We start from the raw sequence: 27,540 nt of genomic DNA, 5'->3' as shown, positions 1-27,540 counted from the left end.
GAGGGGGTGGCCGTCGGGAGTGGAGCGCTGGGAGGGGGTGGCCGCCGGGAGAGGAGCGCTGGGAGGGGGTGGCCGTCGGGAGTGGAGCGCTGGGAGAGGGTGGCCGCCGGGAGTGGAGCGCTGGGAGGGGGTGGCCGCCGGGAGAGGAGCGCTGGGAGGGGGTGGCCGCCGGGAGTGGAGCGCTGGGAGGGGGTGGCCGCCGGGAGAGGAGCGCTGGGAGGGGGTAGCCGCCGGGAGAGGAGCGCTGGGAGGGGGTGGCCGCCGGGAGTGGTGCGCTGGGAAGGGGTCTCGTGGTGGCGGCGCTGCAACACGCACCAGTCAACACAACACAGGGATACGGGGCAGGATGGCGTGCTTCGGGGAAGATCTTTTTGACTTCGTGGAGGAGGAGGGCGTGCAGCGGGTGGAGGCCCTGCCGGACATTGAGCTGGTGGACGAGGAGGAGAATGAGAAGTGGGTCTGGGAACACCTGTAGCTGTGTATTGTGCACCTGTCCTCTCCCACCCGCATCGCTCTTACTTGTCTTACTAACATTATTTCCAGATTGTTCCTAGTCTTTTAGCAAAGTTTTAGGGTGACACTTGCACGAGACTTGAACTGTTACAACAGAACGTTACAATATTTGTGGCTGGGGCATTTAGGTGACTGGTACCGGGTTCCCAAATACCTACGGCCTGGACCCCAATGGCAGTGTGTTTTGACAAACGATGATGGTGGGGAAAATTCAGGCTATGGTAGACCACCAAAAAATGACAGGTGTGTCACCGCTGCACTACAAGAGCTGTGACCTTCGGGACAGGAGCGAGCTTGTTCGGGATATCTACATCTTGGTGTGGTGGGTTTGTTCTGAACCATAATGAAATCTGACCCAAGTAGTAATTGGGTCAACCCATGTGTTGCGTTTCCACAATGGTCGCCCAAGTTAAAATCGGCGAATGCTGATTTTAACGTTCAAAATTAACCTATAGATATGAAGTTCCTATTCCGCAGTGGTAAAACAGTGACCTAACCTAACCCAACTTTAAAAAACTTTGGATTTATGGTTTAATAAGTTATCGAGATGTTTTCAACAATATTCTTGGGGCGTTCACCGATTTTAACTTGAACGACCATTGTGGAAATGCGGCACATGGGTTAACCCAATTGACAATCTGGTCAGATTCTAACAAGGGTTCGACCAGGTTCACCAGCATACAAGACACATTGTACACAATATGACTTAGGAATCTATTTTAATACCTCCCTAACTTTACCCAACCTAACCCAACGGAGCCTAACACAGCCTTGCATATACACAGCTAATACTTCTTAACCTCATGATATGGTTTTGACAGTTGGGGAAAAAAATGAGCTTCGTAACAGTATTTTGTGTAACATTTGACCAAACTCCAATCAAGAAGGGCCTCACAGTGTCTTATTGTGTGTTTGAAAGAAGCTTATCTTATCCTAATTCAAATAAGATATCTTTATTATTACACTATATCAGAACTTTTATATTTTTTAATGTACAGTACTTTAACAGGAAAAGAGGATGTTGAACTTCAACTAATATTTATTATTCAATTGGTTTTAAGCATATACAGTATAGCCAGAATTGGTTCCTCGTGCAAGTGTTTCAGACATTAATGAATGTGGAAAGTGCCATGTTTTGGCAACATTCAGTTGCCAAAAATGTTCTGAAGATTTTGATTTTGGCATCATCCCCTTAAATTATCCACATAAATATTGCTGTGATTGTTTATACCCTTCAGTTAACAGACTCGAATCACATTCATTCTTATGGTTAACCTTCAAAAACATCCAATTCTTATGGAAACATTGTTTAAAAATGTAACATAAGAGCCTCCAGCCTAAGTTCCAACATTGTAACCTAATTAGAAGAAAAAAAAAATAATAAAAATTCACCTAAAATGGCACCTTTAAATTTTTTCATAGATTATAGAATCTTTACCAAATTTTAAAAATACCGAATAAAACCGAGAATAGTTTTTAATCTTTTGACAACAGCTATGGCATACCAGGGCAGTCTACCAGGGGTAGACACAGCCCATCCACGCATTCTTGAAACTAAATGGCAGAATAGGTAGATAATTCATAAATCTGCAAAATAAAGATAATTGAGATTTTTCTGATTGTATTGATTTGATATTAAGTACAGTATATGTTTTTTTTATAATAACCTCAACCTTCATGCTTTACAGAGCAGCTGAGGAACTCAACCAGTTATTAGGAAAGCGAATTGCTGAAGATGACAAGAAGATTAAGGGAGTATCCAAGAAGCGTCGCTCTCAAGTGGAGACAACACAGTCTGAGCTTAGGTTGGTTTTTTAAGAAGGGAGAGTTCTGCCCTCTGTCAACTGGACTTATAATCCAAGTCTTCCTTTGAGATTACTGCAGATTTTCTTACTTTTGCTGTTTTAATGTACTTTAGTAAGTTAAAATACAGCACAATATTATCACTAAAAATATATTTCTTTGCTATTAAATAACGGTAGGGTTTACCAAAACTTATGAAATGTGCATCTGATACACGACTGTGCTGTACAGTATATGCTAAATGTCTCGCTTTATATTGGGTGAAATATATATACAGTACTATAATAGATTTTTCATGTGTATATGCGGTTGTGTGAAGATATACTTCTTAGGAAAGAAAAATTCCATTAAAATATTAATTTGTTTTTAATCTATATTATAACATAGTTGGACAATTAACCAAATAGTACTGTTCAGTACAATAGAATGTTACAACGGAGCACAGAGTATATGCTACACACAAAGAACCATCAAACAGGTTAAACACCCGACTCTCAGACGTAAATTATTCCATATGCTCTCCAAAATGCGTAGCAATAGTTTGATATGGAAAACGGAACAAGATTATAGCTCTGCCAATATGCCAGTAATATTACTGATGAGTAATATCTACAAACCTTTTGTATTAGTAATAATAAATAATGGCTTGAAATGTTTCATAGTCTGCCTTGATATATATATTAGGGAGCAGGTAAGGAAATACATAAACCTGCTAGATACTTTGCTAAGATTATTGAATGCATCAATAAAAATAATAATATCCAGAGTACAAGGTAATCTAGCCAACTTACTAACACTCACTTTATGCAACAAATTGTAAAAAGAGTAACTTAGTTATGGTGACATTTTTTAAATTTCTGGCCAGCAAACATGATCTTAACTACAGTAATTCCACTACATTCCAGTCAATTGCTCAAGAAGTGGGTATTTCTCTCCTTAACCCCTGCACTGTGCACCTATTTTTGACAAATACTTTATAGTGTAATTGTTAAGGACATATTTTTGTTTTTATAAATGTTCAGGTAAAGTTAATGTCAAAATGTTTCCAAGCTCAACTATTTTCATTTCAAAACAGTGTGATGAAAACGTTAAAAAAACATTAAAATATAGCCTGATTAAAAAAAAAATAGCACAACTCTCAGAATGACAATTGTTGTTTGGTGCAGTGCAGTGGTTAAGGAGGACTTTTGTGTCTTGACATTAGTACTTCCAAACACGACTAGTGGTGGTGCACTGTGTCCACACAACAATCGATTCCATGATACCTCTCGATTGATGGCTCGGCATCCAGTCCTCCATCCTCTTGAGCTGCCATAAGACAGAAAATGGTGTATTAAAATGCTGAACCTAACCTAACCAAACAATCCATGCATAGAAAATGTGAATGTGAGCTGCTTTGATTTATTGTACATCATATTTTATCCGTTGTGGATTTTGTCAAAGTGCAGTGCATTATTCGAGAGGACAGATTACAGCATGAATGACAGTCTTCCCATTTCCTTTTTTTTATGACGATTCAACTAATTCAGTGGCTTTTACATGCAGCAGAAAGACTTCTTCACTTTGCACTGATATTCATTTCAACAATTACTACTAAAAACTTACGGAAAAGAATAGCTCTCTTTGTGAGAGCAGGTCTTGGTTCTTTGGGTGAAGTGGGCAGCTTTTGTTACTTGATCTCCTTACTGACTGAAAGTCATGTGACTGGAGCTTCTAGAAGGATATTGAATCCACCATATTGTTGAAGCATTTTTTTGAGGAAATATTAAGAAATTAATAAAGCTCCCTACGGTATGAGGATTGTCTGTCTAGCTCAAGTAAGGAGAAATATGTTCAGGCACCCAAGGCTCTGTAAGATGAATGTCTTTTAAACTGTATAAATTCCTGACTAGATGGCACATCCTGTTCAGCTGTTCTCGAGTGTTTTCTTCTTGTGTGTGATTTACAACTACAACTTTCTTCTTTTCAGATTAATAGAAGATTTGCCAAGAATAGCTGTACATATTATAGAGACCTTCGAAGCATGTACACATGAAGTGGCTGTACCCCCTGGAGAAATGTATATTCCACTTCAACCTGCCAAAGAAAAACCAGCAAAGTTATATTCATTTATACTGGACCCTTTCCAGAAAGAAGCCATATTATGTATTGATAATAATCAGTCGGTATTGGTTTCCGCTCACACATCGGCTGGTAAAACAGTCGTTGCCGAGTATGCGGTTGCCATGTGTTTACAGAACAAGCAGAGAGTCATATATACAACTCCCATCAAGGCTTTGAGTAATCAGAAATACAGAGATTTTAGCGATGAATTCACTGATGTGGGTCTGTTGACCGGTGATGTGACTATCAATCCAAATGCCTCTTGTCTCATCATGACCACAGAAATTTTACGGTCCATGCTGTATCGAGGCTCCGAGGTGACGAGAGAAGCTGGTTGGGTTATCTTTGACGAGATTCACTACATGAGAGACAAGGAGAGAGGATACGTGTGGGAAGAGACCATTATCCTTCTACCACCAACGGTCAAATTTGTCTTTCTCTCTGCAACTATTCCTAATGCAAGCCAGGTTAGTGGAATGAGTTGGGTTGTGTATTAGAAGTTACTCTTACTGCATTTGTTTTATATGATCTTTATTAGACTAGGATACAGTATGAAGCATACATAATAGTTTATATTATAATTTTAAAACATTGTATGGTATTGTGGATTTCTGCCACAAGCATGACTTGCATGTAAGCTTTTGTTTCATGTGACTCTTTTGTAAACATTGCCTAAGAGTTCATTGCAGTCTTCAATTTTTTTTTTCATTAGTGTAGTCTTTTGTTTAACAATGTTTTGTATGAAGAAGAGGAAAGTGTTGGCAGGGATTGTTTTTATAGTTAAAGAGTACATTGAGATTTAAAAATGAATCTGCAGAATTGTATTTATCATTAAATCATTCTCAAATGATTAATTTCACCAGATTGTAGGAACAATCTGAGATAATAAAGGTATAGCAATGCTGTAGTCATAAAGTAGCTTTGTGGTATCAATTAGAAAAAGATAGCATTAATATAGTGATAACCAACAAGCATAAGAAACATTGCTTTATCTAATGATTGCTTAGGTCTTATAGAGAAGTTAAACTTTGCAACGACCCTCAAAGAAGTTCCTTTTTTAAATTCCTTTTACTTTATTACTCTTATCTTCTCCGGGTTGGTGCCTACCCACCCCATGAGTGGGAAACGTTCTACAGATAAAGGTTTAACCCTTGCACTGCTCACCTATTTTCGGCAAAAACGTCTTGGTGCAATTGTCAAGGACATATTTTTGTTATTTTTACAAATGTTCAGGTAAATTTAATGTCAAAATGTTTCCAAAGTCAACTATTTCCATTTCAAAACACAAATAGTAATGAAAACATTAAAAAACATTAAAATATAGCCAAATTAAAAAACAAAAAGCACAACTCTCTGAGCGCCTAAAGGCGCTTTGCGCAGTGCAGTGGTTAAATTAATATTCCTCTGTGAAGCTTCTCTGATATGCATAATTTTGTATTTTTCTGTTTTTAATTATATATCTTGAAGACAGTTTATTAAATTTAAATAACTAAGCAAAGTATATTTCCAGCTATTGCAGTGTTTTCATAAATACCGTGTATAGTTTAGTCAGATAATGTAATCATTGTGACGTGTTGATTTCAGTTTGCCCAGTGGGTTTGTTACCTTCACCATCAGCCATGCCATGTGGTGTACACAGACTACCGTCCAACTCCTCTCCAACACTATATCTTCCCTGCTGGGGGCGAAGGAATCTATCTCTCTGTTGATGAAACTGGCAAGTTCAGAGAAGATAATTTTAATACAGCAATGACAATTTTGCAAAATGCACCAGAACAGGTATTTATACTGTACTTCTCTAGTTTCAGTGTGCCAATAATGCAGTACTGTATAACAAATTTTGATTAGTATCCACTCAACTTAAGGACTTTATTTTTTTATCTTTCTGCCAGTTCTAACTACAGTACTAAATTTGAGATTGTTAACGAGGCCTTTATTTACCGAGTCAGTGGTCGTTAAATCTGGAATCTGGAATATGGTGTTGGGTTTAGAGTTTGGTGCTTGTTTGAACTGGAGACCACTATTGGGTTTGTTGTGACACCTTTACCCTGGCTACGGCCAATGTTGGTGTGTACTCACCTATTTGTGCTTGCGGGGGTTAAGCTTTGGCTCTTTGGTCCCGCCTCTCAACCATCAATAAACTGGTGTACAGATTCCTGAGCCTACTAGGATGGCAAGTTAGACCCAGGGCAACACAAGCTTGACTGGACTGGAACATTAAACAGATGTCAGTATACTGCAGACAATCTGGTATAAATGTGCCTTGGAACTGAGTCAAGGAAACGTGATCAACAAAGAGGGCAGCCAGTGAAGCAGAGCGGGTGGTGTACAGACAGCTATGACCTGCCACAAGTGCCGCAACAGATGATGCACCCCTAGCCTGAAAAACCACGCATGAACCAAGAGACTCCTTCTAGAACCCCATAAATAATAATAATAATAATAATTTGAATTTCTAATCTAGACAACTCCTAAATAATTATTAACTCTCACACTGACTTGGTAAGGGGAGAGGAAGGAGAATCATATTTTGTTGTGTTGATGCTTACTGCTCGACACAGGACAAGTGGAAACTACACCAAATCTACCCTGTGTATACTGCCAAAAACTGCATAGTTTCACTCTGGCACTCACAGCGGTTCTCTTCCTCACAATTATGTTAAGTACCCATCTGACAATTAGTTTGTCCGGGCAGTAAAACTTTAAATAAAGCTAGGGTGGTGAGTACGATCCTGTTGTCCTGCTGCAGGACAACTAAAAATTAAATGTAAGAGTTTGATGGTTCACTCTTAATTCTCACTTGTTTAGTGTTCATACAGTGTTCAGAACATAGTGTTCTCTGATTGTGCCATGGGCACAATCAGAGAACACTGTATGAACATCAGAGGTCCACGGTTGTTCAATGCCCTACCAGCGAGCATCAGAAATATTGCAGGAACAACCGTGGACATCTTCAAGAGGAAACTAGATTGTTTCCTTCAAGGAGTGCCGGACCAACCAGGCTGTGGTGGGTATGTGGGCCGCTCCAAGCAACAGCCTGGTGGACCAAACTCTTAACAAGTCAAGTCTGGCCTCGGGCTGGGCTTGGGGAGTAGAAGAACTCCCAGAACCCCATCAACCAGGTATCAACCAGCCAAAGGGACTAGTTTCAAGTGAATCATTTGCATTTGAATGAATCTTTGCAGAGTTGTTGGGCATTTTTAGTGCTTTGTTTTCTGTGAACTTTGCGGCTGTCAGTATTGCTTTGCATAAGTTTTATATGTTTTCTGTGATGTGAATTAGCTATTTGTTCTCAACCTGATCTTGGTTATTAAGCTGAGCAAATTATTGTAAATTAAGTCATTTTAAAGTTATTTTTGTTCTTGTAATTATGAGGAGTATTTTTTAATATATCCACCATGTCTAATAAATTTGATCTTCTCAGGCCCATTTAAAAGGCAAGAAAGGTGGAGTGAAGGATGGTTCCGATTGCTATAAACTTGTGAAGATGATAATGGAGCGCAACTTTGCACCGGTCATCATCTTCAGTTTCTCCAAAAAGGAATGTGAGGCCTATGCTCTCCAGGTGTCCAAGTTGGATTTCAATTTAGCCGAGGAAAAACAGTTGGTGGATGAAGTGTTCAGCAATGCTATTTCGGTCCTTTCTGAGGAGGACAGACAATTACCGCAGGTGGTTTCAGTTCTGCCTCTACTACGACGAGGCATAGGCATTCATCATGGAGGTTGGTAAATGATGGAGTTTGTTCTATAGAGCACTTGGATACCATTTTAAATTATAAATGTAAAGAGCATTTTACATCCATCCATGACCCGCCTGGCAGCAGGCAGCTAACGACTGGACTTGGTGACAGGTGTGGCTGTTGATTGGGGTAACACTTGGGCAGCTTTCAGTGGCCTTACACTGGTTAGAGTGAGAACAGAGTGGTAGCTATAATCTTGGTTTCTTCCTTCTAACTTTTATATAAGGCACTTCATCAGGTTCTCTATGGCAGCACTGCTAGTTTACACACATTTGCTGAACGCATTTCTATATCTCAACTATACACGTGACCTAGATACAATACAATCACAGTGGTACATTTTTTCAGTCCTGATGCTTATGGATGTACCTCATAGTATCTCTTGGGCAGATACTGGATACAGATACTCTTTCGTCATTTTCACGAAAATGATTAAACAGCAGGATTCTGGTCACTTACAGGATATTTAGAATGAATTAGGTTGATGCATGATGCTCTGTTTCCTAATTAGTGGCCAATAACAGAAAAAACACACTTCATGTATTACTAATGTCCTAGGCTGGAATGCTTGACTTGTTTTGCAAGTGGGGCTCTTGTTAGCTTCAACCTATGTCTCTCGGATTTGACAATCGGCTATTGGCTATTCTGCAGCATCTGGGAATAATGGGTCACTACGGACTCGTCTGTGGTGATGTGGGTTGAGACGTCATGAGTATGTCGCCTATCCCCGAGTTGACCATTGAGGATGACTTGACCAAATCTCCTTTGTATTGCTCAAGACAGAATACTCCTTCCAGTAGTCTTCCAAATTGGCTGATGACTGGCATTGGTTTCTAACAATGGAATTTGTGCTCTCTCTATTTCCTCATTGACTAAACACGTGATGGCCGTTGTGGAATCATTATGCTCCTAGCATCCTGGGCTCTCATTGAAGACCAAACAAGCTAGGTTTTAGTCCAGTAATAAGGGAAATAGGCTTCGTGACTGTGCATTGTAAGCACACGAGTGTGAATCTTCCAACTTAAGTGCATGTGTGGATGCTTTGTGGTGTGCCACTTGAAGTCAGCTGTGTGAAAGTGAGACCATTTTACTACAGTCTTAATGAGAGAAGGTCTTTTTCCAATATTTAGGCTTTTTTCTGCTACCCACAAAATTCATTATCAATAATAACAAATGTGCAAATGGTAAGTGTCTGCTAATAATATAAATATTAAGATTGAATGATTGGCAATAGGAGAATGGGTGCATCGCCTTTGTTTATGCCTAGTTTGTTTATTTTTATTTTTTTTACTTCAACCAATACAAGCTGTGATTATATAGAATTTGTTAACAATCCCCTTCTGGTTAAAGAATACGAGTGACAATGTTAACCATAGAGATGTGCCCTACGACCCTGTTGGGTCACCAAGTTTTATTCCCAAAGTTTTGTATCCTGCTTGGGAGTTAGGCCCAGACAGGAAGCTTAACCCAAAAGTTGCAAGTATATCGTACAGTATTTATGGCACCAGTGACTTCTTTACAGTGCCAGAGAAATGTTTACTGTAATCAGTTGGTTTTGTTGGGCAAAAAATCGGATACCTGTCCATTTGTTTAGTAGTTGTGTAATGAAACATGGGAAGAACTGCAATGTACCAATGTACCATAGTAAATGACTGTACCTCTAGTTAATTTGGAACCAGTTATAACAAGACTAAAATTACTAAGAGGAGACAAAAATTTGGAAGAAATAGTTTAAAAAAAAAAATGGCAAACTGCACAATAATTTTTATCGTTAATATAAAACTATAGCCAACTACTATGCATATTCTATAAATGTTGGAGACATTGCTGTGCCAGTCATTATTGTTATTTTTCTTTTACACAGTACTGTAATTACTGCACTTTTCATGCAAATTTTTTTCATGTTCTCAAAACTGATTTGTGGCTAAAAACAGGACTATATATACCTCCATAAGTTAAGACTGTTTTTGGCTTAGAATGATTTAGAGAACAAAAAAAGTAAATATGATGTCCACATAGTTCTATGCATAAGTTGTGCTTATTAACAGTACAGTACTGTACAGTACTTGTATGAAGTCTTTTCTAATTAACATTTTCAGGTTTGTTGCCCATTATCAAGGAGACGATAGAGATCTTGTTCGGAGAGGGTTTAGTGAAGGCCCTTTTTGCGACTGAAACATTTGCCATGGGTCTTAATATGCCTGCCAGAACTGTGCTCTTCACTAATGTTCGTAAATTTGATGGACAAGACTTTCGATGGGTAAGTGCTAGAATATATTTTTAATTCTGTATAAATTTTTAAAAGAAAATATAGATGACATTCTATGAACTTGCAAATTCTGCTGTTCAAAAAATTGTTTTTTTATTTCAGTGGGTGAAGTGTTTCACAATTTGCTGTTGAGTTGTCCTGTGGTCTACACTTTGTGACAAACACATTGGCCTGTTGTCTACACATTGACACACATGGGTTTATCTTCCTGAGGTTAGGTTATCTTGATTTCAGGGCTTAGCGTCCCTGCAGCCCGGTCCTCAACCAGGCCTCCTTTTTGTTGAACATCCCCAGGTGTATTTACTGCTAGGTGAACAGGTGCATCAGGGGAAAAGAAAACTCCCCCATTTGCTTTTGCCTCCACCGGGGATTGAACCCGGAATCTTAGGACTACGAAACCCAAGCGCTGTCCACTCAGCTGTCAGGCGCCCTTATCCTACACTGTGGCACACATTATCCAGTTGTCTACACTTTATTGTAGCATATATTAGCCTGTATTTGTTTGACTAGTTAAACATAATGGACAGGAATTTGAATCTGCACTAAATATAATCCAGCTATCATAATACAAAATTTAAAATGTTGAGATTAATAGCTTGTCATTAATTTCAGTTGACATCAGGAGAATACATCCAGATGTCTGGGCGTGCAGGTCGACGAGGGAAAGATGACAAAGGTGTCGTTATAATGATGGTGGATGAGAAGCTTAACACCTCAGTTGTGAAGAACTTGGTGCAGGTATGTTTGTGTATTGGTTGTTTACCCTAATACTTGTGACAAGTAGTGCAATCTGTGTCTGGATGTTTCAGAATGCTTTATAACATTACACGTTACTTCTTCATCGGGCTTTAACAACGGTGTTGCGAGGGAGGCGTCACGTGCATCATTAGGGGTAAAATGCATTTTTACGTATCCTCAATGGAAATACTGCGTATGCTTTTGACCTGTTGTTTGGTTTTGTAGCCCTTTTGTCATTATTTTGGAAACTAAATTTTTTCTGATCTAGAAATGTTGTCTGATATCACATTAGGTGCATATTACAGGGCACAAGAGGATTTGCAAAGTTTTTTGTTTCAATTACATCCCCATATTTTGTTTTTACAGAATCGGTTATGTAATATTTTTTTCTCCTGGTTCAAGAGCCTCGTCAATAATTGAAGTTCTATAGTATACAGTTGTTCAACTCTGGACACCTTAGATTTATTTTAAAACTAAGGATATGAACTGAAAGAGAAAATACTGTTCTATAAAATATAAAAAACTGGAATGGATGCTATGTAAGCAATATGAATGGAGATAGTAAAAATGGCAATGTTCAGAGTTAATACAATGTTCAGCAGTAAATACAAATTTCATAGTACAGTACTCTACCAGGGGGACTAGGAGTAGGCCCCTCTTGATGTTGCAGCCTCTTCCACTCTTGTTTGCATACACTTAACTGGCTCTGCAAACATTACAGATTCCTCATTTTTCATTTGTTTAGTATATAAAATCTTTTGAGAAATGAAAACTTTTTTTATTGCACATATACCTGTTACACCTTAGGACATGGTATTCCAATCAGTGCTATTACTTTGTAAAAATCTGTGCTACATGTTGTTTTAATATTAATAGCAAGTCTATTCTGTGTAATCTTTAGTTCATCCAGGTCTGTTTTTCACTTAGGGCAATGCTGATCCCATCAACTCTGCATTCCATCTGACGTACAACATGGTGCTGAATTTGTTGCGTGTGGAGCAGATAAACCCGGAATATATCTTGGAGAGATCATTCTTCCAATTCCAAAATTACTCATCCATTCCAGCACTTTGTGACCGTGAGTGCTTGTATTTATGTATTGCAAGGAATACCACTTGTAAAAGTTACTCCACTTGGAACACCAATAACTATAACTGGCTGAGAAGAGTTTTATCCTTGTCTTTGTATAATGAAAAGTGTATAACAGACTATAATGATTGGAATAGTACAGGAAATAACCGAGGAATTGGTTGAAGATAAAGTGGGCTCTGTGATGAAGATTGTGCGGACCAGATATATGTATTTACTCAGCTGATGGAGAAGGTGTGCAAGAATATTTGAGGTGTACATGGCCTTCATGAACTTGAAAGATATATATGACAAATTTAGAGAGAGAGAGACTAGCGTGATGAACAAGTATGCATCAGCAGGTATTAGTTTTAATGTGCTGAAGAGCTTTCATATAGTAAATAATTAAAATTTTAGAGTTGGTGTCATAAGTACATGCCTCTTGGTGAATGCATTCCTCAACAGGCATGTACAAATGGCAAGTTAGAAGGAAAGGGGCTGATAAAGATAGAAGGAATGAAGTAAGGTTAAAAGAAAGAACTAGCAAGTAGTCATTGAAACTAGGCTAAATATAATGTAGCAAACCATCAAATGTTAATGCAACACATTTGTAGAGAGAGAGAATAATTGTTGTACTATTAAGGCCCAGTACTCTAAGCAGCTTAAGTTTATTTCACTGCAAACTAATTTTTTAAATTTTCAGTTGTTCTCATACATTAGTCTGTAAATAAATTTGATCAGGCTCACGTAGAAAAAAATTAGAATGCATTCTTTGTTGCCTTGGATGCATGTACAGTCAAATTTTATGATACGCAACTCCAATTTGACTAGACAAATTGTTTATATCTAGTGCACTGCTCCCAGCTGTATAGTCATCTCCACTATATCATTCCATTCATAAGATACTCTTTTGAGTCTTTTAGTCCTTTTTCAAGTGATTGTTATTAAGTCTCTATGGTCCACTGAATTGGCTTCCTGATCACAGCTAATGAACAATGACTGGCTCCTGTTGTTCATGATACAATCACATATGGTCATCTAATTCTAAATAGAGTATTCACTTCTTTAAACCTTAAATGATTCTAAGTCGCCATATACGATTACCTATTGTGCTTGAATCCCCAGCTGTGATGTCATTAAATTTGTTTAGATATTTGTTGACATGCACACCATGATGCAGGACTTTCAATTATCTGAAGAGTTTAAGGGTTAATTGATGGCAACTTGCCAATAACATAGAACAGTTGGGAAGTATTATTTATGAAACAGGATTACAGAACACCAAGTAAATAAAAAAAAAAATTATATTAATAAATTGAATGTAAAATTTATTTTACATTCAATTGATACATCACGGTAGTGTAATTTCATTGTGTGTGTGTACCAAGTAAATTAAATTAATGATCTGAGTGCCGGACTGTGGACAAACATACAAATGCATTGTGGTTGGTGTTATCATGCGCGCTCAAAATCAATTTACATTGGTCGCTGGTGTCATAATTGAGCTGTCATTGTGTGTATTTTGAATGTTGGGAAATTTTCACTAAGTGTAAATATATATTAGGACATTTGTGAAAATTATTTGTGCATCTTAAGCATTTATAAATTGAAAAGTTTAGTAAATAACATGACTTCTTCATAAAGATGAATTGTTTTATTGTGTGAATGTACATACAACCAGTAATTGTGCTAAACATATGAAAGTTTACCTCTAATACAAGTGTAATTTTCATAATCAACTTGTGTACAACAGAAAGTATTCTGTCCTGAACATTTTCAATGAGCAACAAGGTATTAGGTATGTGTTTACTTCAGGTGTGAGGACTTGTGAAACGGAGTTGGAAACAATGAATGTGCCACGAGAGACTGAAGTGGAAAGTTACTACAAGATTAAGCAGACTATACACAACCTCAAGAACGAGCGCCATGCCTTCATCACTCGACCCATATACATCATGCCATTCCTACAACCGGGGAGACTGGTCTATGTAAGTTTGAAGATGCCCTTCAGTAGTGGTAGTGTACATAATTCCATGTTGACATTTACTTTTAGTATGTCCATGATGTGGTATATCTTTAATCTTTTAAAGGGATAGATATTAAATTTCTTCATTTCTAATGCTAAAACAGTGTGAACCTTTTTTGTTCTGTTCCTAGTTAGGTTTCTCCAATAAGGATACCATATGATTTTGTCATTTACCTTATATATATTTTGTATTCTAATTCTGGCTGGTTTCTTAGAGAATGCCTCAGCTTCATAACCTGAAACTTAAAATGCTTTAATTTGTGCCAAAGAGCATGAATTTTATTTAAATTGAGCAATGTTAATTCATGACTACAGGTATATGCAATGGTTTTTCTTTTCTTTTAGCCATAACTGTGTGATCTTTGAACTGACACGGATGTATATTTTCCCTTGTTAAATTTAAACAGATTAAGAATAATGATGATGACTTCGGCTGGGGGGTGGTGCTGAGCTACAAAAAACAGGAGGACAAGAAGAATCCCATGGAGGCTCCGACAATAACTGTTGACGTGATATTGCGTGTATCAGAGGCAACGGCTGCTTCAAAGGTATTTTTATAGGGCACAACTGCATGCCTCTTGTAGTCATTTGTGCAAAGAGTTGTCAAGCAATTCACTTCTATGAACGTTGCACACTAGCACATCGTATGTATGTATGTATGTGTTTTTCTTCTCCCTGTGTACTGATGTACATGCAGTATTTCGTGCATTATATCATGTATTGTACAAATACTCGGGAATAGAACAACTCTTGATTGCCTCTCCAGGTAAGATCTGGGTAAAACCACATTTTGTTTCTCAAATAACCATAAAGCTTTATGTAGACTAATATTATTAATATGCTTTTTCGTTTGCATAAGAAATGTTTGTTAGGCTTTGTTTCACGAGTTACTACATGAGATGCTGCTGCTCATTGACAAGCAGAATAAAGTACTGTACTCAAATACAAAAAATCTACATTAATATATACTAATGTGAATATAAAGGATCTTTCTCAAATACTACAGCTCCACAGTTTTGCTTGTATTTAAGACATGCTTAAATTGATGTTCACATTACTGTAGAAAATACACAAAAACTCTGAAACTATTTTTCAAGTGCTGGTAGTATGTCTTTTGGATTGTTTGTGGTTTTTACTTGACACTATTGCTTGCTTTGTTCAGTATTTATACTTGAACTTCACTTTTCATATATTTTTCTGGCATTTATACCCATATTGTTGTGAATATTGGATATATGCCACACAGTGATAGATACCAAGTACACTATTATGAAATAATAATGTCTTAACATGACCAAAATAATTATATGGTAAATTATACATTGTTTGGATGTACAAATACTCAATATGTTGAGTTATTGTATGAATTGAATGACTTTGTGAATGGCTGTGAAAGATGTAGTCATAAAAGGATAGATTAATTTCACCTGGGCAAAAATACTTTGAATAGCTGCATAGCAATTGCATGATTGCTATGCAACCCTCTGCCTATATTGCTATAGACCCTCAACTGATTGATTTTAAAGACGTGCTTTCACATAAATGCCAATTAGTTTTTCCAATCCATTCATCAATAGAATCCTTAACCACATCTGTGGTTTTGTTTAATTATTGCTTGTGTGACTGGTCAGAAGTCACCACTTAAATCATCATACCTCTAGTATGATTGAGAATACAATAAACAAATACAAAGTATTTGTTTATTGTTTTATGAACACAATAATTGAATCGATAATATGCACACCATAATTTTGAGTACAGCGAGTACATGGTTCACAAATTTTATTATATAAATATATCACACTACACACTATTGAATAATATTACAGCAAAAAATCGAAGAAAAATCGGAGACATTGAAATAATTAGGTAATTATCTCTTTGTGGCCACTCCTGCCTGACAGCTGGGGCTGAGCAGACCGCCTCGGACGCACACTGACTCAGTGTCCTTTTTTTTTTTTTTTTTTTTTTTTTTTTTTTTTTTTTTTTTTGCCAGACTTTCTTGCCCTATAGCGGGCAAAATATGCCACTTACTATTTTTTTATTATTTTTTCCGTGATCAGGGAACATAAATTAACAGATTTAGAAGATTTGTTTTTTTAATGCGCCTGTGGGTGACAATGGCCAAATAGCCCTTGGCAACACAAGGGTTAACACTCATGTTTATCATCACATCTTCATCTCAAAGCAAACGGGTGATATTTACTTCACTAGGGAATTGTTCCCACTTGGAATGTAATGATTTCTCCAAGTGGAGACATGCAGTTAGTGTTAGGCCTGGGGCTTTTGTGAGAAGAGCATTTAATGACTGCTAAAGTTGACCCTTTGTACCTGTGGTTTAGTTAGTTAATTTGTTGAGTTAACATTGAGATGTCTAATGATAAAGCCAAATATAAGGCACAGTACTGTATATTCATTCCGACATCTTTAAGTCTGAATCAATTTTGTTTAATCTTTCGAGATTGGTTAAGTATTTAACCAAAACTAAACATTAATTCTGTAATTATGTTGATGTAATTAAGTCATTAAGTAATCTTTTTAATGGTGTACTTTTGATCTTGCAATCTGTTTGAGATGAAAATTTAATCTAATATTAGAATAGATAAATGCTATAATTGCATTAAAAAAATTCCATGTCACCTAAGCCTTTTGTCATTTTCAATGTTTGCAGGTGACTTCAGATTTAAAACCTCCTAAGCCAGGTGAGAAGAGTGAGCCAGTGGTGATGTCAGTGATGTTGAAGCTGATTCAGGAAGTGTCTGCAGTTAGGCTGAAGCTGCCGAGTGACCTCAAGCCCCTTGACCAGCGTGTTATGGTCATGAAGATGGTGCAGGTGCGTGTACAGATTTTGTGGAGTATTCTGGTGTGGAGGGAAAATCTGGATATATGGCTATAGAAATAAACAATGCAAGACGTATTCATAATGATGGGATAGATTAAGTTATGATAGTTACTTAGAAATGTAGCGTTTGAAAGTCTGTGACTTGTAAGAATGAGGAGTAAGCATGTGGCTGGTATTGGACTTGAAAGAGATAAAAAAAAAACACATGTTTTGAAGCTGCTTGATATGCACACGACTCAAAATGTAACATTGACGGAGTTGAGCTGCAGCTCTTGGGTCCTGCCTGTCAACTGTCAATCAACTGGTGTACAGATTCCTGAACCTATTGGGCTCTATCATATTTACATTTGAAACTGTGTATGGAGTCAGCCTTCACCACATCACTGCCTAAATGCATTCAATTTAACTGACACTGAAAAAATTCTTTCTAATGTGTGTGTGGCTCATTTGGGTGCTCAGTTTCTCAGTATAGTATTCAGTATTATAGCTCAGTGTGGTGTTGCTTGGGTAAATAATATTTAAGTTTCTAAATATATATAATCTTTACTTTATTCAATATTTTTTTATACTGATGCCTTTCCTTCCCATAAGTGTAAAATAAAGTGAGAATTAAGTTTATACAGTACTGTGTGTATGAGAAAAAGGTCTTTATTAAACAGATATGGATTTTAGGCTAGTCTCATTTTTTCCACACAGAAGTAACTTATTTAAAATTGTTATTTTCAGTGGTTTACTAAATTACAAAAATTTCCATTTAATCAGTCAACAAGTTACTGTAAAACCAAAGGTGAAATTAAGATATAAATTTCATGGACTAACATTTAGAAATAAAACATTTTTTCTCTGAAGGATGGTGGATTTTTATTTTATTATTTAGGCTTTTTATTAATATTTTGTTTATTTTGAAAATTTTGTTTTCCTCGTAAAAGAATGCTGTGTATAAAACTGCCCCTCTTTTGTTACCAGGAAGCCTTGAAGAGGGTTCCAGAGAACCAATTTCTACTCGACCCAGTGAAGAACATGAAGATAAAAGATGAAACACTCTTAGAGATTGTGAACAAGCTTGAGAAGTTTAGCGTTCGTCTTGAGTCACACAGGTTACACAAAGAGCCCGACCGAGATGAGTTGTACGAAAAGTTCTCAAAGAAAATGGAGGTAGGCTAAGTGTAGGTTTGGTATATTTAGCACTAACCATATAGTATGACTCGTTTTGTTGGACGAGATTGAATCTCCTGACGGCATCACTCGCTCGGTGCATGTAGTTGGCTCTCACTCTGTATGAGGGATGCTCCCCTCGTACGTCTCTTTCAATACTTTCATCATGGATTGGCTCTGTTCTTGATCAGTATCCATCTGGCAGTGTTTATAAAGCCGGTAGCAACAAATACCCGCGATAAAATAACCGGAATGGGGAAACTTTTAGACTCGAGGAAAGGCCGTGGCTGTCATGAGGGAGGTTACAAGAACAGTGAGCCTCCAGCGTGGGTGGGCGCCCACAAAGCGGGGTCAGGATGCCATGTGGGGTATACAGAGAATGGGAAGACATTGGCACACATTTTAAAACAAGTCCCATAATATTCAGACACTAAATTAATTTTTACAAATTTTTAAATTAATGACTTCATCATGCACTCAGCATATTTTGGTTTTGTGATGAACTATGCATGACCGGGCATCAAAAGTGTTAATACACAATAAAAAAAATATACCATGGCATTATTAATTTTTGTGAATGCCAATTCAACAGTAGTTTTGAGAAGAGGTTGAGATGTTCCATAATCAATGTACACCAAAGAATGTAGGTTTTCTAAGTAGGCTGTTGTTGGATTATTGGATTATAATTGTAAGATGGGGGGAGGGGAGGAGAAAATTGTGAGGCGAGTTGAGCATAACTGACTGGCTGGGGTAAGACATATTGCAGGCAATGTATCATCAATGGTCAGTGAACATCATTTAGATATCGTCTTGGAAATTTATTTACCCTATAATATTCTTTTGAGTGTATCTTGCTTTTCACAATTGGGAACAATTATATACCGGGGAGACTATTTCCTTCAAGTAACTATGCCACTTGTAATGTACAGTACATGACTTGATAATGGTCCAGGATGGACAGAAACAAACATCGTCGGTTTTTCATTCTCATGGTTGGGTTTCAGCTCTTCAGCCGCAGTACATTAATTTAAATTTCATGTCATATTAGGGGGCCATTTGGTGGCTGGTATTTGAATTATTGTTTTTCATTGACTGAGGCTTTGGCCACATGTAATATTTCTTGATAAATAAAATTATGCATAGCAGGTATATTTTCTGCTATGCATCAGTACAGTATCACATTTATTGTTAGTGTATGCAAAGCATTGTGCAAAGGAGGAAGGGCCAATGTAGGTCAAATTTTACTGCTGGATTATTGAGATTTGTATAGTTATGCATTCATCTTGAATGGATACCTTTCCATCCTTTGATAATTTTAAGTAACCAATTGATATTTAATTGTAATCTAGTTTTATCCCCACTGTGTTCCAGATTATGCACTGCCCCATCAATTGAGCACTGTAGTGGTCACTGACTTTCCACAGCATTAGTACACCCGATCTCAGTTTCAGACATTATTGATTCCACATTAATTTCTTGTAAAAGTTGGCTGCAAATGTTTTATCAGAAATGTTTGTTGTTTGATATTTAAAAAATAACTTGGGTGAATAAAATGGGCCTGTTTTTTTTTTTGCAGATGAAAAAGGAATTAAACAATGCTGAGGTAGACCTAAAGAGAGCAAAGAGTCTCTTGCAAATGGATGAACTGAAGTGCAGAAAACGTGTTCTACGTCGCTTGGGTTATGCCACCTCCCAGGATGTGATCGAGCGTAAGGGCAGAGTAGCTTGTGAACTGTCAGCCGCAGATGAACTCCTCATAACAGAGATGCTCTTCAATGGCCTCTTCAACAATATAACGGGTAAGACATTATATAATATTTACATTACATTGTACAATAATGGAATTACTGCGCAGCATTAGAGTAAAAAAGTATTAAATATACAAAATATTATGAAAATATTTTAAATGTGTAATGCTTACACCTTAATGCAAATTTTTGAGGCAATGTGTAATCCAAAATGATGCATTATGCAGCACTGACCTACCCACTTTTACACTTTAGATGTGCTAAGTGTGAATGCCTGGAGCGTAATTATTATGAATTAAAGTTTTGTCTCATTACCTTACACTAGAGCTGTCATTTGCAGACAATTTACATGTATGTAGTATACGACAGTAAACAGCTATCTAAAATGGCTAAAAACAATGCTCAACAGCAGCTCGGCACTCATTGTGTACCTTTGATTTTCAATAGAATAATATTGCAATACATGCAGTCCTTATTCTTTATAACACAAAACAGAGCAATGCTTTAAACAAGTTACACAGAAAATATAAAGAAAGTAATGTACAAATATAAAATAAACTACAACCATAAAGTTAACGGCTCTACATGCCTGTACACACCGACTCGCCTCATGTAAAATGGGCACAAGCCAGGAGCACGCTTATTTTTCATTAAACTGTTTGTTTTTGCAAAGCAAAAATGAGACTAATTTACAATATGCATTTTTGCATACAGTAGACCTGTACATGATGTATGTACCAGTATTCAACGTAAGGGGTTTTCGTTTGGTGACAAAAGCGATTAACTTTGTTTGCTTTTTTTATGTAATGTAATTTATGGCACATGTATGTGCTTACCCATAAAGAAACAGTTAAAGAACAGGGAGGAGACGAAGATGCAATAAAAGGGATAAGAAGGGTTGAGGAGAAAAAAGTGTTCTATGTCACTTGGGTTAAATTAATGGAAGACAGAGATAAAAAGACTTGAAGAAGCTGTTGTAAGCAGAAAGTTTAAGCAATTAACAAAAGAGTAGTGTTAATTTGTGATAATGTGGAATACACTGCAGTAGTGATGGAAAGAAAAGTAAACTATTTTATGTGTTACCAGAAGTGCATAAATGTTGGTGGGGGAAGAAGCAAGGAGGAGACTGGGAGAAGGTAACAAATATCAAGTAGATAGTAATGGCTAGCGAAACAACACAATAGGTCAAGGCCCATTGTAAGATAAGGAGATACCAAGTGGGACATAAGTGTCCACTTAAGGTAATATACTGGCAGAGGAACATACCTGAATATGGACATGCATTGGTTTAAAATACCCTAAACCTGAGGTACACAGAAAAACAAGGTAAGTAGGTTAAGCATGCTGAGATGTCAAAGGTAGGTAGATAAAAGACAAGAACAGGCCTGAAACGGCATCATTGAGTCCTGTTCGTAATAAAACAAGACCACATCCAGCAACCTAGTACTAGCTACTGAAATATCATGGAGAATGCCCAAAGACTTGCCAGGAAAGAGGTACAAGAGATAAGAGAAATAAGATATGAGCATAGGCTAATTGAATTATACCTACATTGACATTAAAATACTAGATGATGTATGATTACAGTGTGCTAGATATTGATGGGAATGCAAAGTCAATAGTCTCCTTTCAGGTGAGGGAAAACACAACAATTCAGAGCACATGACTAAATTATAGCCCAAATATGACAGGGGAAAGTTAATGAAATATTGGCAAATGTGGTATTCTTCAGGAAAGAAGCTTGTCATTCTGTGCAGAGATTTTATTTTAATCAGTATTGAAATGGCATTAAACGTTGAACAAATATTACAGGGGAATTGGTTCTGAACATTGCTTATAAACTTCAAAACATGTGGGGCAATAAACAGTGTTACAAATTAGAAAAAAAGCATTCATGCATGGAGTGCCCTCCTGGAACTCTCGCCAGGTTTATCTCGGGAATGTGTTCCATTGGTTTTCCATTGATTCATTGAAGGCTTGAGGTTGTTAATATATTAATACTTTCCATATGTATGTCTGATAATCTTTTAATATAATGTTGCTCATTTAACAGCTGCTCAGACATGTGCCTTACTCAGCACATTTGTCTGTGATGAAAAGAGTTCTGAAATGCCCAAACTTGGAGAAGAGTTGTCGGGACCATTAAGACAGATGCAGGACATGGCTCGTAGAATTGCCCGTGTCAGTCATGAATGCAAATTGGAGGTTAGTAAAAACGATAACTACATGTAGTTGTTGTTTTTAGATTCAGCTACTCGGAACAAAATTTCCATGCAGCACGGGCTATAGTGAGCCCGTAATTGAGTTTGGTTATTCACAATAACCTTGATACTGTGACATCTGGGTCAAAGTTTCAAATGAAGGTAGAATTTTCTTCTTTTCACACTGATTTAATCTATTATTTTAATAATGTTATCTTGGTGGTGGATATACTTTAGATATACTACAAACATGCCTATAAATACATGAAGTATATTGTTCAATACAGGTACATGCTTTTTATGCATATTATAGTATTTTGCCCTTTCACTTTAGCATCTCTTTTGCTAGTACAGTCACCTAATCCATATACATTACAGTAATGAATCACCTGTATCTTAAAATGATGAATTAGGGTTTTTCTGGTTGCTGTAATCTTTAGAGCTATTTTTCTTCACTTAACCCATAACCCTCACGCATGCACCCTGAAGCACCCTAGGCCTTGGGAAACTAATGGAGATAATGCATTAACTTTGTTTTGTGTATCTTACTCTTCACAAGAATGCAAGTTACCACTGGCTACAGTGGAGGAGATAAGTCTTGACCCCCTAGCACAGTTGCGGGTACTAATCGCTATTCTCAATTCCAGTAGTTGGATTAGGGTTCAAGTGAATAGTCATCTTCTCACTTGACAGTCCCCAGCAGTGAGCTCCAGTTTAGCAACAATCTCTTCAGTTACCTATTATGATCATTTTCTTTGTCAGTACTGTACTGGCATTGAGGTAGAATACACAAAGAAATTGTAGAACCTCCCTCCATCCACAGCAAATGCAGGTGATTGTATGTTAAGAAAATTAAAGGAACCCTAGCTACAAATAATTAAGAGACAGGCCTTGAAGAGCTATCTCACCTCCCCCCTCGTAGACACTTGTAGTTAGCACTCCCCTTGTTCACATAAATCATCGCCTCATTTATATACAGTATTCTCATTGTATCTACTTGCCTCTTTCATACATATCTACACCTCATTTATATATATAATTCTTCTTGTTTATCTAACAGTATTTTAACTTTCAGATTGATGAAGAAAACTATGTTGAGCAGTTTAGACCTTTCCTGATGGATGTTGTATATGACTGGTGCAATGGTTCTTCGTTTATGGAACTTTGCACCAAAACAGAGATCTATGAAGGTAAAGTCAGAGTTACACAACTTTGACATCATGTGTGTGTATTTGTTGTCTTTAATACTTTCTCTCCTTTGGAAAGTCTCCATCTTTAAGGGGGCTGGAGGGCATGACGTGTTTTACCAGGCGTGTTTTGAACTGTCATATTGTCATATTGACGTGTTTTGAACTCTCATATTCAAGTGTTAAATGCTTTTTTTCAAAGAAATTTTCGTGTTTGGCTCATAAAATGAAATTTTAAATAGAAGCAATTCCATGCCCTCTGCTCCTAGTTCATTCTATCTGCTTACAATCAGCTTTGCATTTAAGAAAGGCCATTGCAACTTGGATGTTGCAAAGTAAATACATACCTGTATGTGTGTGTGTGTGAGAGTGTGAGAGTGTAAGTACCCAAGTATAGTTATAGGATGAGAGCTATGATTATGTTGTCCAGTCTTCCCAGTACTTAGTCACGTGACACCTTAAAACTACTGGTGGTTTTAGAAGCCACTGCTTTCTCCCTTAACTTGTTCTATCTATCTACCACTTGGCAAAATAAAATTTTGTAATATTTTTTTGTCACCTGTGTCTTTAGCTTGGTTTATCTATGACCTCTTGTTCTTGAAGTTATAGGTTTCAAGAATTCCTGTCAGTTTTATAAATTCCTTTTGCTATTTTGTATGTAGTGATCATCTCTTTTTTTTTTTTTTTTTCTCGCCTATCTTTCAACTTTGGCATATTTAATGCCTGTAGCCCCTCTTCATAGCTCTTGTTTTTCAGTTCCAGAAGTCATTTAGTAGCATGCCTTTGTACCTTTTCCAGTTTATTGATGTGCTTTCTGAGATACGGACACCATACACCTGCTGCATATTCCAATTTTGATCTCACAAATGTCATGAAGAATTTCTTTAGTATTTCACCGACCATGTATTTAAAAGTGATTCTAAAGTTGGAAAGCATAGTATATGCTCCTCACACAATGACCTTTGTATTCATCTGGTGAGTCTACTACCCAGACTCATCCCTAGAACTTTTTCTACGAGTTTTTTAATTCCTCTCCAAATAATTTGTAGGTTGTGTGGAACCTGTTTTCCCCTATTCAACTTTCCATAATGTGGCATTTGTTCACATTGAATTCCCTTTGCCATATGGTGCTCAATACTTTTGTTTGGGTCGTCTTGACAAGTACGACAATTGTCCAAGTCTTCCCTGGTAGTTTATCAGCCGCAGCAAACATGTTCATATTTTACGCTTTTATTTCACTCTTTTTAATACTGGAAGTCATTTAGTTGCATGCGTGCACCTTTTCCAATTTGTTGACGTGCCACTTGAGATATGGGCACCGTACATCTGCATATTCCAATTTTGGTCTCACAAAAGGTCGTACACAATTTCTTTAACACTAATACCTGGTTGATACCTGGTTGATGGGGTTCTGGGAGTTCTTCTACTCCCCAAGCCTGGCCCGAGGCCAGGCTTGACTTGTGAGAGTTTGGTCCACTAGGCTGTTGCTTGGAGCGGCCCGCAGGCCCACATACCCACCACAGCCCGGTTGGTCCGGCACTCCTTGGAGGAATAAATCTAGTTTCCTCTTGAAAATGTCCACGGTTGTTCCGGCAATATTTCTTATGCTTGCTGGGAGGACGTTGAACAACCGCGGACCTCTGATGTTTATACAGTGTTCTCTGATTGTGCCTATAGCACCTCTGCTCTTCACTGGTTCTATTCTATTCTGTGTTAGCTAATGTGTTAGCCTGGCTTTGTGGCTAAGTTTTCTGATAGTTGCCAGTGCCTGTGTATGGTCTTGTAAAGGTACTATATGATTTTATTTTACATACATAGTGCTATGCCATATTTGTGCCTCCGTGTGTCCTGCCCGACTGCCATGATCATGCATAAAATGGAGTTTGTGTGGAAACAAAAATTGGGTTAAAATGGAGCTTTTCACATACTCAGAAGTATTTATATTATTTAAAAAGGTAAAAATTGTTCCCCTTTTATTTTTTCTATCAGGAAGCATTATTCGAGCTATGCGTCGTCTGGAGGAGCTCCTACGCCAGATGATCCAGGCTGCCAAAGCCATTGGCATTGACTTGGAAAATAAGTTCTCTGAAGGAGTCAAGCTATTAAAGAGAGATATTGTATTTGCAGCAAGTCTCTACTTGTAGGAAAATGACAAGAAAGGTATTTTGTAATGTGTGTAAATGAAGACTGAAAGAGGGAGTGTTAGTGTTCATTTTTTGTCTGCATTATGAGTCTTTTAATGGCACTGTAATTTTACAAACATGACTTATTTTATCCAAGATTTTTTTATTTAACTTCCTTTTTAAGGTTGATGGAAAAAATTAACAAAGCAATACTAACATGGGAAATTACACTGATCAATGAGGGAATACATGTACAATATTGTGCTTTGATATATGACTGTATTTGCAGCAAGTCTCTACTTATAGAAAAATGACAAGGTATTTTGTAATGTGTAATTTATAATCTAAACCCTTGATTCTTTTTAATGGTGAGGAAATTTTCTAGGTTTTGTATGTTTTCCATAAGTTTTCTATTCATAGTCATAGTTTCTACATAGTCATTAATGAGACGGTAAATAATGGCACAAGATAAAAAGGTTTTGATATGGATAAAGAATTGTATTACTGAGTTGCACGAGTTGATACAAAGCATTCAGTAGTGTTTGACAGTGGATTAATTTTCCTGCCATCTAAGAATACTGTAGTTAAGGAAATGATTGATGTAACAATTCGGTTGGGCAAAGTGAACAATATAACACGGGTCCTGGGGGCCAAATGTTGTGCCCTTACTGTATAATGCAGTGCTCATAAATTTATGGTGTACATAGATTTTAGCTCCTTGATTAATATTGTACAGAGATATGAACAATTTTATTTTAAAGTATTGGCACGACACTTTTCTATTAATCTTCATTGAGAGTGTCTATGAACCTCTCTGGTTGAAAGGGTGAATTCTTGAGTTACTTGCAGTTTCATCATTTAGTGCTATAAAGCATAATGGTAATGTACTAAATAATATACTATAGTCAGAATTTGTAATACAATACACTAATGTAAGTACATATCCCCATCAGTCATGTTGTCAAAGTGTACGAGAGACTGCCATTAAACACTATTTGATCAGTTCGTGTTAGTTTGTTAATTATGTTTTAACAATTTCTTATTCAATCAGCAAATTGGCCTGGCAGAGTGTATTTTCTTAACCTTAATTTACACGCAAAAGAAATTCTGATTTCTACATCCAGTAAGCACCGAGGCGAAACTATGATTTGGCAGTACAGTACTGTACTTTATTGGAGTCTGTGGTCAATTTCAAATACAATTATTGTTTTAAAAGTTGATGTGCTTGTGTATTGTCAAAATGTCTACACATATTACTGGGTAATATGGCCCTTGACTATTATAGAAAGAAATTTGTTCTACATCAGATTTTGATAATTACTTACTTACTTACTTCTACATCAGATTTAAATTCCATTAAGCAGTGTTGGTTTCATTTGTATTTACAACTAGGTGCTTCGATTTTGAGTTAAAATAAATTTAATGTAGTGTTACATTTCAAATAATTATCTTCAAATTTGGTGTCCTCTGTAAAAATACCGTACAATTCACTTTTGTTTCCCAAAATTTGTTTGCCATATATATATACTGGCTTAAGAACAGTACAACATTTAGATGTGAACATGGGGTCTGAGAGACTCCATGATGCCTTCAAAATTGTTTTCTGTTGACTCCACATTATCTGTTAAATTGTAGAATTGTAGTATAAATTGTAACCTTGTAGAATGTCTTGAAGAAAATAAGACAGAATCCACCTCGGGCAAGACGGGGCTTACAAAACATTATCAGTGTTATTTATCAGTGCCAAAAGGTTGCCCACCAGAGAAAGTGGTAGCTCTTTCACTAGATACTCAACACAGGCAAAGTTCAGGCTGCCCAAAAGGTGCTTGATATTTCATAGAAAAAGCAAGGACTTTTTCTTTGGTGCCTGTCTCTGGCACCAGCCAGACCGAGGCACGGCTGCAACAGGATCAACCGAGTGAGGAAAAGGAAGGTCTTTCTATTATCCCAGACAAGTCTGAACCTGAAACTGCACCAACAAGGATTTCTGCTTATTTACCAAAATGCAAAAGCGTGGCAACTGA

General features: G+C 37.1%; 1 protein-coding gene across 1 annotated transcript; it reads left to right on the top strand.

Moving 5' to 3' along the window:
* Positions 1 to 274: 274 nt before the first annotated feature.
* Positions 275 to 25,672, top strand: LOC123768266 (exosome RNA helicase Mtr4). Its single transcript, XM_045758732.2, has 16 exons — positions 275 to 453; positions 2,202 to 2,318; positions 4,286 to 4,886; positions 6,004 to 6,198; positions 7,844 to 8,141; positions 10,259 to 10,419; positions 11,041 to 11,166; positions 12,094 to 12,244; positions 14,050 to 14,222; positions 14,668 to 14,808; positions 16,932 to 17,093; positions 18,069 to 18,257; positions 19,834 to 20,056; positions 22,059 to 22,210; positions 23,282 to 23,396; positions 25,383 to 25,672. The coding sequence occupies exons 1-16, from the start codon at positions 347 to 349 to the stop codon at positions 25,535 to 25,537; spliced, it is 3,066 nt and encodes a 1,021-aa protein (XP_045614688.1). The 5' UTR covers positions 275 to 346; the 3' UTR covers positions 25,538 to 25,672.
* Positions 25,673 to 27,540: the final 1,868 nt, after the last annotated feature.

This window comes from Procambarus clarkii, chromosome 86 (genome assembly GCF_040958095.1).
Source record: "Procambarus clarkii isolate CNS0578487 chromosome 86, FALCON_Pclarkii_2.0, whole genome shotgun sequence".
NCBI classification, from domain to species: Eukaryota; Metazoa; Arthropoda; class Malacostraca; order Decapoda; family Cambaridae; genus Procambarus; species Procambarus clarkii.
The sequence above is the reverse complement of the archived record's forward strand: the minus strand, read 5'-3'. Positions and strand labels throughout refer to the sequence as shown.